The sequence below is a fragment of the Mustela nigripes genome, chromosome 4 (assembly GCF_022355385.1).
Source record: "Mustela nigripes isolate SB6536 chromosome 4, MUSNIG.SB6536, whole genome shotgun sequence".
Lineage (NCBI taxonomy): Eukaryota > Metazoa > Chordata > Mammalia > Carnivora > Mustelidae > Mustela > Mustela nigripes.
The window spans coordinates 4,811,906-4,830,000 of record NC_081560.1 but is presented as its reverse complement, the minus strand read 5'-3'; the positions used below and the strand labels follow the sequence as shown (position 1 = coordinate 4,830,000).

Sequence of the window (18,095 nt, the reverse complement as noted above, 5' to 3'; positions counted from 1 at the left end):
CCTACAATGCTCACCACATCTGAGCTCGAAAGGCAAATAATCTAAGACAACATAAACTGACAGTAAGCAGATGCAATCAAATGTTCAGAAATAAGCGTAATACTACTAGAGTAAGAGTCCCTTTTTTCCTTATTTAAGGAGGTTATCAGGAAAGGCTGATATGGGGTGGAGGGAAGCCTGAAGAAAGCAGGTGGTCTAACAAATTATACTGGAGAGACTTTTTTTTTTTTTTTAAAGATTTTGTTTATTTATCAACAGGGGGAGACATAGTGAGAGAGGGAACACAAGCAGGGGGAGTGTGAGAGGGAGAAGCAGGCTCCCTGCTGAGCAGGCAGCCCGATGCAGGGCTCAATCCCAGGAACCTGGGATCATGACCTGAGCTGAAGGCAGATGCCTAATGCCTGAGCCACCAAGGGGCCCCATACTGGAGAGACTTCTAGGCCTCTGTCCTTGAGAAGACAACGGCATGGGTATGATGACCAAAAAGACTGATCTATTTGCTTAAAAGGGATGATGACAGGAGGCAGTAAGAGATATAGAAGGCTAGGCATCACCTGTAAAAACTTAGTAGATGAATAAATTATAGGACTCTTTTTATTATTTATACTATACCTCATTCTAAAAAAAGTTAAAGGCAATTTTTAAGTAAATATAAAAGAGAACAACAGGCATAAATAGTAACTGAGGAAGAAAAAAGGAAACTCAGGCTGAGACTATCATGGAGATGGGTACTAGGACTGAAAAACATCCATGACCAAACCAAACACGTCCTACAGAACTCTCTACTGCACCGCGTCCGGGACGGACCCTCGTACCTGCCCCTCCACTCACGCAAAGAAACGATGCTGCTCCTGTACAACCCTCTCTCACCAAGAAAAGCTCCTGGAGGAAAACAGCCCATCAATCTGGAAATCTCCACAGTTATTTACAAAGTACATTAAAATGGAAAATTTGTGACAAGGACAATGTTCACTCATCACAATCCAGAAAGTTTCACCGAACTAAAGAGGCAGCTCCACGCTACAGATCAGATGGACTGATGAGCTGCTTGCCTGTGGCTACAATGTAACCCTAACAGTCCATACTTAATAACTGAGGGAGGGTTTTAAGAGTCTACAGAGTTCTCCAGAGGCTAAAAAAAGAAAACTCCATGACCTCTCATTAGTGGAAAATAACACTGATTATATCTCAAAGGAATCAAAAAGTAAAAAGTATTAACAGCGTCTCAGCAGTAACTTGATTTTTCTATTCCCTTCTAGCAGTTTAAATGCGGCATGAAATTAAAAGCATTACCTGAATCCATGAGGCCTCATCCCCATACTGGCAACGTCAGGAGGATAGGGGCCACGTGGATCTTTTGGGAAAACTGCGTATCTGGGTCCTAGAGGAGGGACAACGGGTGACGTGATGTTCCCGGGATAGGGGGGTGGAGGCCGGCTGAAAGCCTGGCTGACGCTCTCGGGCTGCCAGCGTGGCAAGGGCGCCGAGTGAGGCACCGCTGCGGGGTCCTGTGACCCCTTCTCCTGTCGGCCTGCCATCTTCTTCTGCTGCTGCTGCTGGAGGATGATCTCCCGTAACTTCTGCCGCTGGAGGAAAAGAAACGACAGTCACGGGGACGTCTGACAATGAACGGATGGCTGTTTAAGTCCAAATACTTCCCAATATGTTACTGTGGTGATGCTTAAAATATCTCAGTGTTCACAACTTGGATAAAACACCAGATGTACTTAACTATTCAACAGGTTATAAGAACAAAGTAATAATTTGGGTCCTTTTCCCGCCACACAAGAATCATAAAATTGAATGTTTTCATATTTAATAATTCCCATACAAATTCATGAAGATCAAAAATAAGATGCAGAATATATCAAATTCAACCGCATTAATTTTACCAATTTCATTTTTCTTTTGTAGTATGACAAACTCTACAAAGATAAACTTTAACATCTGTGTAGAAATTACTCAGTTTGTGAAATGAACAGCTTTCTCAAGTAATACACTTAGAACACCTGTGAAGATAGGATGCGTTTTTACCTGTCTCAATTTCTCTGTCTCTGCTTGTGACATATTTACGGTATTCTGTGTATCAGTGACTCCTGAAGTGGGTACAGGTCCAGGAAGATGGGAGACACCAGAAAACTGTTGGCTTTGAGAAGTCATCGGAGAGTGTGAAGGCGCACTGAAGCTCCCCTCCGAGCCAGGCCTTGACTGATCAACAGTATCGTGTGTGACTTGACTTGTTCCAAAAGAGTCAGACTGAGATCTCGGAGTCATTGGAGGCTGATCATAGGGGTCGCGAGTAGCAGATGGGGAGACTCGGCTAAACGTGTCTGAAATACCAGGTCCAGGTGGCCTAGGCGTTTGGGAACATGCATCAGGTGGCCTTATCAATGGGCCAGACAAAGCTGCTCCTCGATTCTGTGCTGCTTGCAGGAAAGGATCCTGATTTGGCATGAGGACTGGTCTTGTCATCGAGGACCTAGTAAAACCCTCCGAAATCCTTGGCCTTGGTGTTGCTGGTGGCTGAGAGTAAGGAACAGAAATCCCAGGTCTTGGTGTTCCAGGGGCATGGGCATACGGATCCGCATGCCTCTGATTAGCCGCAGATGTAACAAACAAGTCCGCCTGTGCAGACGGCCTCGGGGTTGGTGGCTGCTGACTGTAAGGGTCAATCGTGGTGGGCCGGGGGGTTCCAGGAGGTTGAGAGTAAGGGTCTGGATTGGAGCGAGACGTTCCCGAGGGTTGGGAATAAGAATCTACAACAGGTCGTGGAGTTCCTGGGGGTTGGGAATATGGGTCCTGAGATGTTGGCCTTGATATGGTTCCAGGCTGGGAAAAAGCCCTTGAAGGATGAGCAAAAGATTCATTCATCGCCGGATGTGGGGTGAGGGGAGGCTGACTATATGGGTCACTTGACTGGTTATGAGGAAAGTTATCTACAGGTCTTGGTGTTAAAGCAGGCCTTTCATAAGGATCAACAGACAATCGCCTTGGTGGCTGTGACCCGGGTCCATAGGGATCCTGGGCAGATGGAGGGGGCTGCAGTGGAGTCTTAAAAGGTCCAGGACCCCCATCAAGAGAGGCAGGTGTCAACAAGGGTCGTGTGTACGGGTCAGCTATCCGCTGTCTTTGAAATACATCTGTCCTCGGAGATGGTTTAGTAAAGTGGTCATTGGTTCCAGCTGCGAGAGGACCTTTTGCAGTTTGCTCGGAAACTACGGGGGATCGGGGGAGGCCCAAGGGTTTGGGAAACTGATCTGTCATCATGGGTCTGGGTGTGTCTGGAGGCTTTGCATAGGGGTCACTATTCGTTGTGGAGGAAGAACATACATCTCTGACTGGGGACGGCCTATTTGCTGTTGTTTCACTCATCTGAGGAGGCCTAGAGACTGAAGGCAGAGGGGCACAGCTGTCCGCCAGCGTGGCAGAGTTTCTTCTGGAAAAACTATGGCCCCCAGGAGGTGGTCTTGGGGTACCAACCATTTTCGCGTAAGGATCCATTGGAGATGGCGGTCGCGAGTGAGAGGCTCCCGGCGAGAACACCTGCGGGGAGGCCGGCTGACAGGCCTGAGGCTGCGGCAGGCCCTCCTGCAGGGGCACACGGGCCGGGGCGGCCGCCGGAGGAGGGGCCTGTGGTTTTACAAACACGTCGTCCGAAGGCGCAGAGGTGGGGGTGCCGGGGAGCTGCTTCGCAAACAGGTCTTTATGGAACGAATGCGCGGGAGACACACTTCCGTTGCCGGGCTGCGGGGTCAGGGGGCTCTGCATCCCACTGCTGGGTGTGTCCGAGCCGGAAGGGGCCAGGAGGGGCTGTGCCCCGAGCTGCTGCTGCTGCTGCTGCTGCTCGTTCTTGACCTGCTCGAGCTTCTGCGTGGCTTCGATCTTGGCCTGCTGCTTGCTCTTCTGGCGCATTTGCTGTGGGGCAGGAGAGAGAAAGCGACCGCAGGGTTGAGAAAAAGAACGTAATGGTCACGGGAGGAAAAAAGCGACAGAAAATTCATTTGTTTGATGCCATCCATCACCAGACGGGGCCTGTATCAGATCACAAACTCCCAAAGAGGAGCTGTGATCATGCATCGCATCCCGCTTGCGCGCACGGGCCGCAGCACATGGTCCACGAGGTTTCCGTGACCTCCCAACGTCCACTTACTGAAGAAGGGCAGCCTACTTTCATCTCATTTTCTTACTCTAATAAGAACTATCTCCTGAAATAATGGCATGAGCTGCTGTCCTCTCCAACAGTAAAAATGCAATTTAGAAGCAAATGATTAAAAACAAAAACACACACCTGTCTAAATTTCCATTCCTGTTCATGCTCTGATTCTCGCTGCTTCAATGGGTCTTTAAAGAGGTCTGAGTCGACGCGAGAACCGGGATCGATGCTGTCCTGCTGCTGCTGCCTCTTCAGCGGGTCATTTGACATCTGCACTTTATTAATGCGTAAAGCAGCTCTGTTGTCTCGGGCTTTTTGCTTTGGAAAAAGAAGAAGGAACTTATATTCCAACAAATGGAACATGTTTCACGGAACAAAGTAAAACTATGATAAACTTTATACAATGAAGTTGGGTTAAAGAGTTGAAAAGAGCTTCCAGGCTCTCGTGTGAAGCCTCTGGACATGGCCCCGTCTCCCCCCATGTTTAACCCACATCACCTCAGTGAAGGATGGGTTTCTATCGCTCTGTCTGCACAAGGCTAGAGAACCCAGTAATCTGTTATTTTCAATTCTAGTCTTCAAGGACCCTTCAAAAATGGAAAAATTAACCTCCCTGCCAATTGAGAGTAAAGAAAAATATCAATCCTCTAAAATCTAAAATCTGGAATTTGAAGCTTAGCATTAAAGAAAATAGTGAGAAACACTAAAAATATTCTCCCTTTACCTTACCACAGTCAAGTTGAAAGAAAACAAGGCATTACCAACACATCAAAAACATTATTTTGCTTTACCCAAACATTCATTATCTCTAACAATATATGCACTGAAAGCCAAGTTGGAAAATAAATGCATATATTTTTCAAAACAATAATGTCCATTTAATAAGCTTTAAAAGGGAAGCCGGGATTTGGATGAAGCTGAAAACCTTAATCGGGCTCTTTGGGAGAAAATAATTCACCATCTAAACTGTGACCCGTATTATAAAATATCCTATTTCTCACAAAGGTTGTGTTTCAAAAGCTCCTTAAAGGTTTCCAGGTATGTCTCTTACAAAATACACAAAACAAACATCTTCATTAAACTTAACACACACAAAAAGCTTATTGTAGAAGAAACTGAGGCACACTAACATAGCCTCAAAAATTAGTACTCTTTCGAAGAGATGAAACTATTTTTAAGTGAAATGAGGGGCAACTGAGTGGCTCAATGGGTTAAGCCTCTGCCTTCAGCTCAGGTCATGATCTCAGGGTTCTGGGATCCAGCCCCACATCAGGCTCTCTGCTCAGCAGGGATTCTGCTTTTCCCTGTACGAGCTCTCCCTCCCTCAAATAAATAAATAAAATCTTTTTTCTAAAAAAGTGAAACGAATTAAATATGCTCCTAAAATAACTGATTTCAATCTTCAATATCATGGTTCTAATTAGCCAGCTTATGAAAGGCATAATAAATTAGGAAATCACTATAAAAACAAAGCTGTTTATTAATTGTGCAAGTATTAAGATGTATATTGTGCAATGGGAAATCTTTTTATTAACCCAAGACAACAAAAGTAAGGTTTAGGTATTGTATATTCTTAATATAGGGATGCCTGGGTGGCTCAGTCAGTTAAGTGCCTGCCTTCGGCTCCGGTCATGATCCCAGGACCCTGGGATGGAGTCCCACACTGGGGTCCTTGCTCAGCGGGGAGCCTGCTTCTCCCTTTGCCTGCGTCTCCCCCTGCTTCTGCACTCTTTCTCTCTAACAATTAAATAAAATCTTAAAAAAAAAAAAAAAAAAGAATCTGATACATGGGAGTTTTGGTAAATACCACGTAAGGTGCTCTTTCCTGTGAGCTGGCTTTTCTCCACAGCTTGGCAATCTGCTTCACTCTGGTAGTCCAGTCTGCAACAGAAAAGCACAGTACACACATTTCCAGAGCCAAGGTCAGGATGCATCACCATGCGGTGCTGACAGACAACTTAGTCTGGCTACGTTCTCCTAAAATGGGTGGCCTTAAGTTCAGTTCTTTGTGCGGCATAAAGTTCCAGGCACAGAGTAGGCCAAACAAATATCTGCTAAATGAAGTGTTGCCTTATTAACCATCTCACTAGAGAATGGGGAAGCTTTTAAATCAAATGGGCTAAGCTGCCAAGATTAAGTTAAGCCAAATGTAACACGTTCCCTCAACCATGTAGAGGCTACTAGACAGAACCAAACCTAAGAGTTTTATAAAATATCTGTACTCAAGAGAAGTCTATTAATCTGACCAAAAGAAGTAATCATAATTATAAATAAGAATCTCACCAGCATTTGTGCACAACAAACATATGGAAAACTAACAATTTCAAATCATTTCTATGAAATTCATAGTGTCAGGACAGTAAACAAAGTGAAATATGGTGAAATCAACAGTGATAAATGTAGAAATGATTAAGCCATTAAAAAAAAAAAGTTTTAAGAAAGCCAATGAAGATGGTGACATAGCAACAGCCTTAACATGTTAACTCATGGGGTTCTAGAATCACATAATAAAAATCACATAATAAAATTACTTAAAAAAATATCATAGTTCTACTATGGACATTGATCCAAAGTGACGTAATAGAGCCAGATATGCTCATCTATAAACAGCCAATGAAGGTGGGATAAAACAGTATTTGAGAAGTATGTATATTCCTTTACTAGACAACCCTGTACTACACCACTGATTTTTATTGTTCTGTAAGATAGCATTTATTTCTATACAGAATGAATAAAGTAGCACAAAAAGACACCTGAAAGACAGATGTCATCCTTAAGAAAATCCACTTCTGGGTAACCCCCAGGTTATTTAAAAGAGCTATAAGCTGGGTTGCCTGGGTGCCTCAGTGGGTTAAAGCCTCTGCTTTCGGCTCAGGTCATGATCCCAGGGTCCTGGGATCGAGCCCCACATCCAGCTCTCTGCTCTGCGGGGAGCCTGCTTCCTCCTCTCTCTCTGCCTGACTCTCTGCCTACTTGTGCTCTCTGTCTGTCAAATAAATAAATAAAAATAAACAAAAATTTTAAAAATTTTTTTAAAAAGCATTATATGCTGGTAGCAGGGAAACAACTCTAAGACAGAGTGTAAATAACGTTTTCTATCCTGGTCTGTCTGGCAACATGAACTCACCATAATTAACCAATGTTTGCTTAAAAATATTCTATAAATGACATACCATTAATCTAAACAGTTCATCCTCTGGTTAAGCAGAATTTTCAAAAATGGTATCTTTATACTATCCAACTTTTTTCAAACAGGCTGGACTGTTGGGGAAAGGGGCAAATACTACTGAGTTAGCTTGGTTGGGCACAGACTCTGAGAATGGGGTCTGATTGAGCCTAACTGTACTCTTGACTACATGTTGAGTTCCTGTTCTGGATTTTTTTTTTTTTTTTTTTTTTTGGTAGAGTTACACATGTAACACAACACTGAGTTTCACATTTAGGACTGCTAAGGGTAGGAAAATAGATTATTTCATTAACTGAAATTAACTTTTAGGAAATATGCAAAGGGATACAGGGTCTAGGCCTGAGAAAATGCTAGATCTTTCTAGACACCTATGGGGTCTTCACATGGCATGCAGTCGTACCTGATGAAATTTAGTGTTGATACACGGCCTTTCTACTACAGTAACAAAAAAACAATCAGGCACTGCACATGCAGGAAAGCTGGTAACACAGACAGCAATACTATATCCATGAATTACCAGGGAATTCCTCCTTCAGGCTGGGGAAATTAATGTTTGTGTAGAGAACGGGTGCTACTGTAGCCATTTCTCCCAGCGCCTCCTCCTTCTCCCACTTCAGTGTACTTCTCTGGGCGTTTGACATTGTATCGTTTTCTCCTTCCCCCGTGGGAGCTGATGATGTCCAGGAGCTGTTAGGATCACTTGCCATTGGATTAAATGCTGGATTTTTATCCCTGGGAAATAATAAATAACTTGACTTCATATACATAAAATTACTTTCTAAATACTATGGTCAAGTACAATTTCCTTAAGACCTCTTCTTATTACAAAGTAGATAACATGTTAGATAATTTTTAGCAAAGATCCTAATATATGTAACATACACTTATACAGTACAAAGCAACGTAAGATAGACCAATTAACATTTTTATAATAAAAGTTACTGCAACTTAAGTTTCCATGGAAAACGAAGCCTATGATACCTGGCATCAGCATAAGGAGACTGTGTGATGGCAGAGAAAGTTCCCAAGCCACTTCCTGGAGGCAAAGAATTGTGCGGGAGATGCGGGCTGGGCCCGAGAAGGCCATTCATGAGTGGCATCCGGGAAAAAACATCTTTAAAGAAGAAAACAACAATTCAGTTGGCATATCATTCATAAATAACTTTTAAAAAAGCAGCATATTTTTGAGTATTATTTCCAAAGAAACATTCCTAGCACTCTTTAAAAGTAGGCTTTTTATTTCAATATGAAGCTAAAATATTGCACAAAGAGTAATTTTTGGTTAAACTGTTTTGCAATATGGTCTTTGTACTTTTCCCTACTTCCTCACAGTGTACTGCAGAGAGCATGTGTGTTGGAGCTGGACAGCCTTGGGCTTGGAGCTTGATTTCTACTCTTAAAAAAGAGTCAGTTACTGCTTCTACAGCATGAAGCTACTCTGTGACGTCACTGTCACAACGGATGGGCCTTCCCAGCACGGTGCCTGGTGTGCGGTGAGCTACTCCTTACGTGTCAGCTCCACAGAAAGAATGACTCTGCAGCAAATGCTAGTAAATTTCATCAAATATTCTTTCTCTTCTTCATTCAAAATTTACAAACAGATGGTTCTTTATATTTTACCCCTGTTGGTGTTAATACAAAAAAACCATCCGTGATTCTTAAGCTGGTATGTGGTCTAAAATTATTTGGAACAAGCAATATTTCATCTACCATTATCAAGCAGATGATCATTGTTAAAAATACATACATTCTGTTCTGGGCCTCATTTTCATCACGTGCGTGCAGTTTCAACCCACACACATTTTAACTCTCCTTCCAGCTTATTTATAAGCTTCAAATCTCTAATCATCTTCTTCCTAAACAGCTAGTAGCCAAACCGTAGTAAGACCACCATGTGCATCCCCTAACTCTCCTCAAGCAGGTAACTCCAACTTTGAGTATTATGATCCTCTGCTGGTCCGAACTATTGAGGAACAGCCAACAGCCGGCTGTACCTTCAGAAATCTCCTCCCAATCTAGAGACCGACTCTGGAGTAGTAAGTGCATGGCCTCTGTTGCACACCCAGAATAACAGTAGGAGACCCATGTCTACATCAACGATCAATTATACAAATGGATATACAGTTACAGAGTTGGCTAATATTTGGCCCAATTGGTGTAATGACAGAGAACTCCTAACAAGGACTTTGTCATGCCGTTAGAATAAAGAACCACCAGGAGCCGCATCTCACCCACAAGTCTGGAACCGCATAACGTCCTGTCACCTAAACCAGACCCTCTAACTGGAACAACTCCGAGTTTAGACGTCTCCAGTTCTTACGGGAGGACACTGGGATGGATTACCACAGGCTTTCAGGATTCTGTCCCAAGGACTTCCTACAAGCTATCTGACTTCCCATCTAGGGCTTATTCTACTAAGTGCTGGAGCTGGACCTTCTGGATTGGAACACAACAGTGACAAGTGTCTCAGGACATCTATGTTCCCTTCAAGGAGGAGATCAGGGAACAACATTTCTGCTTTTATCCCAAGCAGAATGTTACCTCTATTTTCAGTTTCAATGAAAAGTAGGCTCCATTAAGGAGTGTTAAGATTTGATTGAAAAATCTCAAATGTCTTTCATGTAATTAAGAGAAACAAAAGCTTCTTTATTGATAATGACAATGTGATCCATGTCAGCACTATCTTAACCGCAACATGACCATATCGAACCCTTCCATAATACTAGTTTATGAAGCATCTCCCTATATGCCAAGCACTGTTCTGAAAGCTTTGCATGTATTACCTGTTGGATCCTCACCACCACCTAGGAAATGGGTTATCATGAGCTGCTGTGAGATTGAGTCCCCCTTCGGGCTCTGAGCTGGGTACGCAGGCTGCTTAAGAGTCTCTCTCCCTCTCATCCTCTGCGCCTACCCTCTTCCCCTACCCACGAGCACATGCCCGCTCTCAAAAAAAAGCATCTTTGATTTGGTTTGATTTCTAAAATCATTATTTTCCATTTCAGAAAACATGGAGATACGGGTTTTTTAATATGCTGAGAAGAGAAATACTGAAGTGTTGCACTCTTAATCATTAAGGAAACATATGGGAACAATTAAGACAAGAAGCACTTATGATGAGTCTATTTTATCCAAATGTAAATCACATGTTTAGTCTAGAAAAAATTAAGGTAAATTTATGTTTAGAGGCTAAACTGGCAGAAACTAAAATATTTTAATTATGTGCATTATGACATTTTTCATGTATACACAAAATTGGTAGTCAAGAGAACATTAAATTATTTGCATATTTCAGCACTTACACAAAAACAATGTAAAGGTTAGAAAAGCATCATTCAATTCCTTAGCCCAACATACCCGCAGGAAGCAGTAAGAACAGGGTGCGGAGACGGGACCCTGCGCTCCCATCACCAAGCACCACATCACCCCACGGGACTCCAACCACCCCCACGGAGAGTCCCACACCTGTGGTGCTGGTCTCCCTCACGTACCTCCGCAAATTTTAAGTCTAAGTCATCCAATTTCAGCTCTCCAGAAACATGGAGAAATTAGATTATCTGGCAACTAGTTACAAGTAGGTAGAAGAAAACTGACCAAAGACAGATTTCTACACAATTAGAGATCTGAAGTTGACACTGGAAAAATGTGGCAGATTTACTCTGAAAGGATGCGCTGAGCACACACTCCATGGGGGCACAGACAGTGATGGGGAGAGATATGACCCCAGCCTTCAAGGAGCTCACGGTCTCAAGGAAAAACTGTAACTATCCAAAAACCATGAACTATCCAAACAGGCATCCACAGCTGTGCCATCTGCCACAACGGAAAGACAGGGCCATGTGTGCAGGTGGCAATCTGCTGACTCGGGATATGGCAGGGAAGCCGAGGCCAGGCAGCCAGGTGCAGGGGGTCAGTCTCCAAATGTGTGTGCAGGAAGGGCTGACGGAAGGGGAGCCAGATGGGCGCGGTCTCCCCACTGCCAGTCAAGACAGCAAAAGAACACTGGTCACAAAGCAGATCCCAGAGGGCTGGGAAAGTTCATGGGGGTAGGGGAGTGACTGAGATAAATTCAAACTAAGTGCTGTTCCATGGCCACAAAAGAGGGTTTTCTGCTTTCGGTTTGTATACCTTGTTTCTAAGGGACAGGCTGATTTGCTTCAGCAACAGCACAGAAACTGCACGAGGGTACTTACGAAACTTTTCTAGAGGTGACGTACCCGGACTGTGTATGGGCACCAGCTGCGGCGCTGGGGGCGGGGGAGGCGGCGGAAACGCGGCCGGCTGAGCGGCTGCAGGACTCAGCACAGCGGTGAACAAGTCTTCGACATCCTTCCCTCCAAGCTCTGTGACACAGAATGACAGTGACAGTAAGATTAAAGCAAAAGACTATCGGAGCCCAAGTGCACGGAATGCCATTTTCATAGACTCAAAGTACACAAACGAGTACCTGGAATTTTATATAACTTCCCAAGAATCGCTCCTAGGATAAAACAGAAACACAAATATTAACAACTACCACGTCAACGTACTGACACAATACAGCATCTGACACAGAAATGATCAGGAGAGAAGTTCAATGATAAAGAAGCATGCAGCAATCTTTGAAAATCATATTTACTCAAGTCTTTTAGAAAGCCTAGATGTAGGGCAAATATTTTACCATCTGTGACCATCTTGTCTAGCTCAGGACTAAGGATTCCGTCCAGCTGCTCTTCACTTAACGGCCGGGAGCCTGGATTGACACTTGGCTGGGGCAAAGAGGCCGGGTCACCAGCAACAGGACCAATATCTATTCCGGCTGGAGGAGCAAAGTCAACAGATTACAAGTGCATTCCGAATATTCACATAAAATGCACAGCACTATTTACCTGCATCAACATACAACAATACAATTAAAACAGAGCAATGAAAAGTTTGTAGTTCTAAATTAATCATGGTTCTTATATCAATTTGAATGGTCAATCGGTAAAAATCAGGCACAATGTAAACTTAGGTGCCACTTAAAGTTGTACTTTAATCAAAGTAAATACATTTCCTGAGGAACAGAAGGACACACGTGGTTCTAAACTTCCACAAAAAATAAGCACTACATCATTAATAGTAACCTACAAGAAGATCTGATACGTAGTATTTAATATGTAAGTGATTGCTTTAGCTTGGAATTAGTAATTTCCAATGTATAGTTCAACAATCACCTGTAGTGTGTGACACAGGAGGGACAGACTTTCACAAAAATTAATGCTCTAAAATTCTCAATGTTTAGTCAACATTATCCTTCTGTGAATAATTTCGACCACAGATCATATTTTGGAAATATTCTGTAGTCACAAAACAAGATATAGATTATATTTATAACATACCATGGTTTATTTCATACAAACTGGTTTCCAGGCAAAACGCACATTGAAAAGTGGTCTACCGTCTACTTTATCATGCTCTCAGTACTACTACCATTAAAAACTAAAATTTAGTCTGCCCTTATATACTTTTGTATTAGGAACTAACTCTATAACACGTGGGTAATACTATAAATTACACAAAAAGAAGAATAAAACCATTCATTAAAAAAACAAAAGGACTAGTGACAAAGTCATCCACAGCACAGCACAGCCGTACCGGGCTTTAGCTGCCCCCACAAAGGGAAAAGCGAGGGTGGATTAGTGACAAATTAGCACTCTAACAGAACGCATGCACCTACAGGTTGTTTCAGCTGGAATCACTATAGAAAAGACTACGTCTAGTCAGCCGTCACCCATGGCTGTTTCTTACCAAACGGAAAAGGTGAGCTCTCAACCTGGAAAGTGCATAAATGAAGACCTACAAGACCCAAACCGAATAAATGGAGGGTTACCACAGGAGGGGAGGTGAGAGTCACGCAAACAAAGAAGAAACAGGACACAGCAAGACTGCAGGGCAACAAGCCTGAAGTCTGATGCCATCAGAAAGACGACAGAAATTAACTTGCTATCTCCTCTCCTAAAGCAAAGGGGCTGAGGTAGATCAAATAAAATGATGAGTTCGTTGACAAGCCAAAACAAACTTTCTTTCCATTTCAGAAGACTAAACTTATTCCACACACACAAGCACACACACATGCCTTTCACCGTATCATTAAACAGACACTAGACAAATACAGACATAGATACCTGAATGATCAACTGATTTTGCAAGGTCATCGGAAATTATTCCAAGAATGTCATCATCTGTGTTTAAGACTTCAGAAATATCAGCTAAGGGGTCATCAGTCGTACCTAAGCATAGCAAGTATATTTTTAAAGTCTCAATATTGTCCTAGACATTAAGTTCTAAAACACACTCACTCGTTCAACCATTCACTAAACATCTAAACTACAGCAGATACGGAGTTAAGTGCTAGAATCGTAAGATTATTACTTCTAAAGTAAGGAATTTTTCAAAGAAAACACACACCTGCGTGTTGAATAAAAAAACATTAAAAATTAAGACTACTTTTGGTTTGTGACTGTTTGTTAACAATAAAACTTAAAGACCAATAAGAGAAATAAAGGCAATAAAAGTAAAATAGACTGCTCTAAGAAAGCAAAAAAAAAAAAAAAAATGCATTAAGAAAGTGACATTTCTAAAAGTGACATCTAGAAAATAAGACAAAGAAGATAAATACCAAAGTCAAATGCATTTAGAGATTCCTTGTAAAATATAAGGGGGTACCAGCTAGTTAGATGCCTACTTCCAACCTTGATCTTAACACTGATTAATCATTCGTGTACTTATTCAAAAATATTTCCGGACCCACAGAATCATGTCTATGGAGTACGTTAGTGGGCATTGTCCCAGCCACTGGGAATTCAGAATAACCAAAACCAAGTGCTCGCTCACTCTGTTCACTTCCTCGGAGGGAGCCAGCAAATACGTAACAGCAGTGTCCGTGCTACGAAGATAACAGTAAGGACAAAGGATTCAGAGTAAGATGTGGAGATGATAAAGTATTAGATAAAGTGGTCAGGGAAGACCATTTAAAGGACATGACCAAGGATTAATGTAAATGAGTAAGGGAGTAAGATGCATAAAGATGGAGAGAACCCTCCAGGCAAAGGGAAAAGCAGACAGAAAGACGGAAGCAGGAGGGGTTTGGCCAAGTGTGGTCTGCGTGGTTGACTCCGGCAGTGAAGGGAAGGAGGGTAGGAAATAAAGGCAGCTGAAGTGAGATTCCGTGTGGTTTACTAAGTCGTGGCGCAGGCTGAGCTCCATTCGGAAACAGAAAGCAGAACGGGAACTTGTCGGAAGGCGGAGAGCGGAGGGGGCAGGAGAGTTCTCTGAAAGGGAGAGCGCTGGCTTCGGGGTGTACAACAGACTGGGCGAGGGGGCGTAGGGAGCGCTGGCAGCAGGGCAGGCCTGCAGACCTCTCAAGAGGCTGCTGCTGTAGTCCAGTGAGAGGTGGTCACACCAGGCACTCTAGAGAGGAGCGGGAGTGGAGGTAAGACGTGGCCGACTTGGGGCTACCTCCTGAAGCAGAGACGAATCTGTGGGCGCATCTGGGGCGCGGTGTCAGATAACAGAGCCAGGAGGACTCCAAAGTTGGTTCCCAGACTCATCAGTGAGACAAAAGGCTAGCTTTAAGAACTAATATAAGAAACACCTGCATTTTTAAATCCCTGTCGACTGTGTTTTTACTTTTTATAAAAAGCGGGGAAGGGACATAAAACACATTTAAGATCCTAGATAAAATATCCCTGTAAGACACAAATAGTCTTATCCCACTTAATATACTTCTCAAATAGAATTTGTAAGAATACTTTCATTTTTCAAGCCAAAAACTAAGGTAAATTAAGTGCCCAAATATTTGTAAAGTTTTTAGAGAAATAAAATCACTTCAATATTGTCTTCTCTAGACATCTTCAGGAAAATATATCTGAAATATTTCAGGCATTGTGTGTGTTATTAAACCAATGGAATTCTACTACATAAATTACAACTAACATTTTTTCAAAAATATTTTAAAAGTGCACCCCTACTTGAAGAAAGGGATTTTTCTATCTTACCAACAAATCATTAGAACTGCTGTGATAGACAGATTATACTGAATGAGATACAACAAGCTGCTACTCATAAGCTTTCCTGTTAGAAAGGCCAGAGTAGTTCAGCTGCAGAGAATGTCCCATTCAGTCTGGGTTTTGGAACAGGTGCTATTCTGGTCCTCTCCATTCTGGCTTCACAACTGTACCATTCTCTGCAGTTTTGTGAATAGATCAATGTTTTTCCTACCACAATATGTCTTCTGCCCAACTTCAGTTCTCTTCCTCATAAAAACTCAAGTGAAAGTAAATTCTAGTTAAGTTTTTAAATGGCTAGTCAAGATTTTTACAGGAAGATATCCTTCCATTAAGATACTTTTTGACGGATCCACAAGTCTTTTGCTATATATTAACAATATACTGACTTGGTAAGAGCAGGTGAGCACTTAAAGCAACAGAATCAAAGTAAAAGTAAAATGATCTAAGATAAACAAAAACCATGGCCTTAGACCAGTGTTTAACTTCCGCACTGCCAACAAGAAGACTGACATCTTGTATGTGCGCAAAAGCCGGTAAGACTGCTTCTAATTATTTTGAGAAATTAAAATAAAAGCCTGTATGCCAACCCAGGGTAATGCCAAGTTAACAGAGCTGTAATATATCAAAAGTCATCTCTCAGTAAAAGGTCAGCTTAAGATCATTTTCCAAATTGAGTTTATCAAATTCACTGAGTTTAAAAAAGGTAATCAATAGTAAAAGGGGAAGGTTGTCAGAAAAACAATATACAACTGATAGTAAGATAAAAATCTACAAGTGGGGCAGAAACCCTGTGATCGTAATTCCTACATACTGAACTAGTTAAACTCCTAGAGCCTTAATATCACTTTATAGGCATATTAATGTCTCAAACCTTTCCCTGCTTCTAAATAGCCCCCATGTTCACTCTACGTGAGGTAGTGGTTCTTGATCGGGGGCAGTTTTGCAGGGACATTTGGCAGTGTCTGGAGATGCTGCCGGTCATCCCGACAGGAGGACAGAGATGCTGCAAGTACCCCACGACGCACCAACAACGGCTCATCTGGCCCAAGCGGTCGGCAGTGAGAAGCGGCGACCTAACACACTGTATCCCCCTGAATCCGCGCAGACTGGCAGCCGGGTCCAGCTGCAGTATCTTCTCTTCTCCTCCCGTCTTCTGCATTTCCTTGGGTTATGTAATTAACAAAAATCCATCCCACTTAAATCAAAGGTTATTACATTTATTACTCACCGACTACGGCAAAATTACACCTCCTTACATTATCCTTAGCATATTATAAGCTGAGCATTCTCCTCTGCAGCACTCGATTTTGGCGGCAGTTACACCGACAAATTTATTTGCCAAATCCTAAAGACCTGTCAAGTACTTGCATTTACTGAATGTATATTACACTTCAAAGAAGCTGACTTTTAAAAGCATATGAGGCCAAACTAAAGCATTTCAAAGGCTTTATTACAAGGAATCCAAGTGTCACATGATAAAGAACGCATCGTAAATTATTCCACATACCGTGAGTCCCGGGTTTTGCTGGAGTTGAGGAGGAACTAAGCAGTGGATCTAAGGAAGGATCCAAGAAATTTGTGTTCATGTTTGTTTTATATGAAAGCTGAGCTGTATCTTCTGACAAATTATCTAAACTTAGCTTGTTTTGTCTACTTGTATCTAGAAGATCTTTTCCAAAGAAAGCTTCCTAGATAAAGATAAGCACATATGAAAATGACTGATTTAGTTATATAATTCTAAAATGCTAACAGGTAATTCTGCCATTTTTGACAAGAAGTAAGAAATAACACAAAAACTTGGTATTCAAGAATACAGAAATTGAATACAGAAATATATAAACAATACAGAAATAACCTGTCAATTGCTTTATACAGATGGCCCCTTATTTTAAAAGATGCTTTTGTAGTTTTACTGGAGACAAATAAAATTATGCAAATAAAATCACATACTTATGTCAAACATGTTTCTAGGAACTGCAACATAATCCAGTTAATTCCAGGAGATTAGGCAACAATTAAATTTAAAAACTGATAAAATTGTAACACTCTTGGCACTGACTCATATTTTTAAAAAAACTAGGTTTCATGAATATTATTAGTATTTATAGATTACTTGCAGAAAATAACACAACGGTTTGATCTACAGCTTTAATATTTACATACTTCAGGTAGATTTAGTAACCTCATATTGATTCACACAGCCACATTAAAGACTGAACATGCTATAAATCTGAAAGAGGGTTTTTTATAGTCATTTGAACCATACTATGTGCACAAAATTTAGTACTAAAGGCTTTTGGCTTTTTATTCACTTTCTCGTATTAACATTTCTCCATTTCAATAAACTTCCTCTACCCAAGAGACCAGTGTTTCAAGCTGAGTTGCTTACAACTAGAGAATCACTCCAAAACTTTTCAAGGATCAGTAAGAAGGGCAAAACAAAGCCCTTGGGACATGCCTCCCCCCCTTCACTTCAACCCAACAACCAGAGTAGAAGCTCTAGTCTATTTTCTGTAAGGTGGTCCTGTCTAGAAGAAGGATCCTTTGTAGAAAACAATTTTGCAGAAACTCAACACTTAATACACTCTCGCCAAAGACACATACACAGAAAAGGTTCACTGCAACATTTTTTACAATACCAAAAGTGAAAGCAGCTTCAATGTCTGTCAAAGGCATTATGACTAAACAAATTATTGATACCCAAACTATAAAACACATCAATTTT

The 18,095-nt window shown here is 41.9% G+C and overlaps 1 protein-coding gene across 16 annotated transcripts in view; it reads right to left on the bottom strand.

The window, feature by feature from the left end:
• Positions 1-18,095, bottom strand: part of KMT2C (lysine methyltransferase 2C) — a 193,685-nt gene that overhangs the window by 41,299 nt on the left and 134,291 nt on the right. For 11 of the 16 annotated variants that reach the window (XM_059396046.1, XM_059396051.1, XM_059396050.1 and 8 more), the window contains 11 exons: positions 16,878-17,058; positions 13,487-13,591; positions 12,001-12,138; positions 11,788-11,820; positions 11,534-11,683; positions 8,322-8,454; positions 7,858-8,072; positions 5,961-6,034; positions 4,289-4,471; positions 2,035-3,915; positions 1,294-1,586 (listed from right to left, as the gene is read on the bottom strand). In XM_059396046.1, coding sequence (XP_059252029.1) covers positions 1,294-1,586; positions 2,035-3,915; positions 4,289-4,471; positions 5,961-6,034; positions 7,858-8,072; positions 8,322-8,454; positions 11,534-11,683; positions 11,788-11,820; positions 12,001-12,138; positions 13,487-13,591; positions 16,878-17,058 — 3,386 coding nt within the window. The remainder of the gene's footprint in view (positions 1-1,293; positions 1,587-2,034; positions 3,916-4,288; positions 4,472-5,960; positions 6,035-7,857; positions 8,073-8,321; positions 8,455-11,533; positions 11,684-11,787; positions 11,821-12,000; positions 12,139-13,486; positions 13,592-16,877; positions 17,059-18,095) is intronic. The other 5 variants (XM_059396052.1, XM_059396061.1, XM_059396057.1 and 2 more) reach the window with 1 other exon arrangement.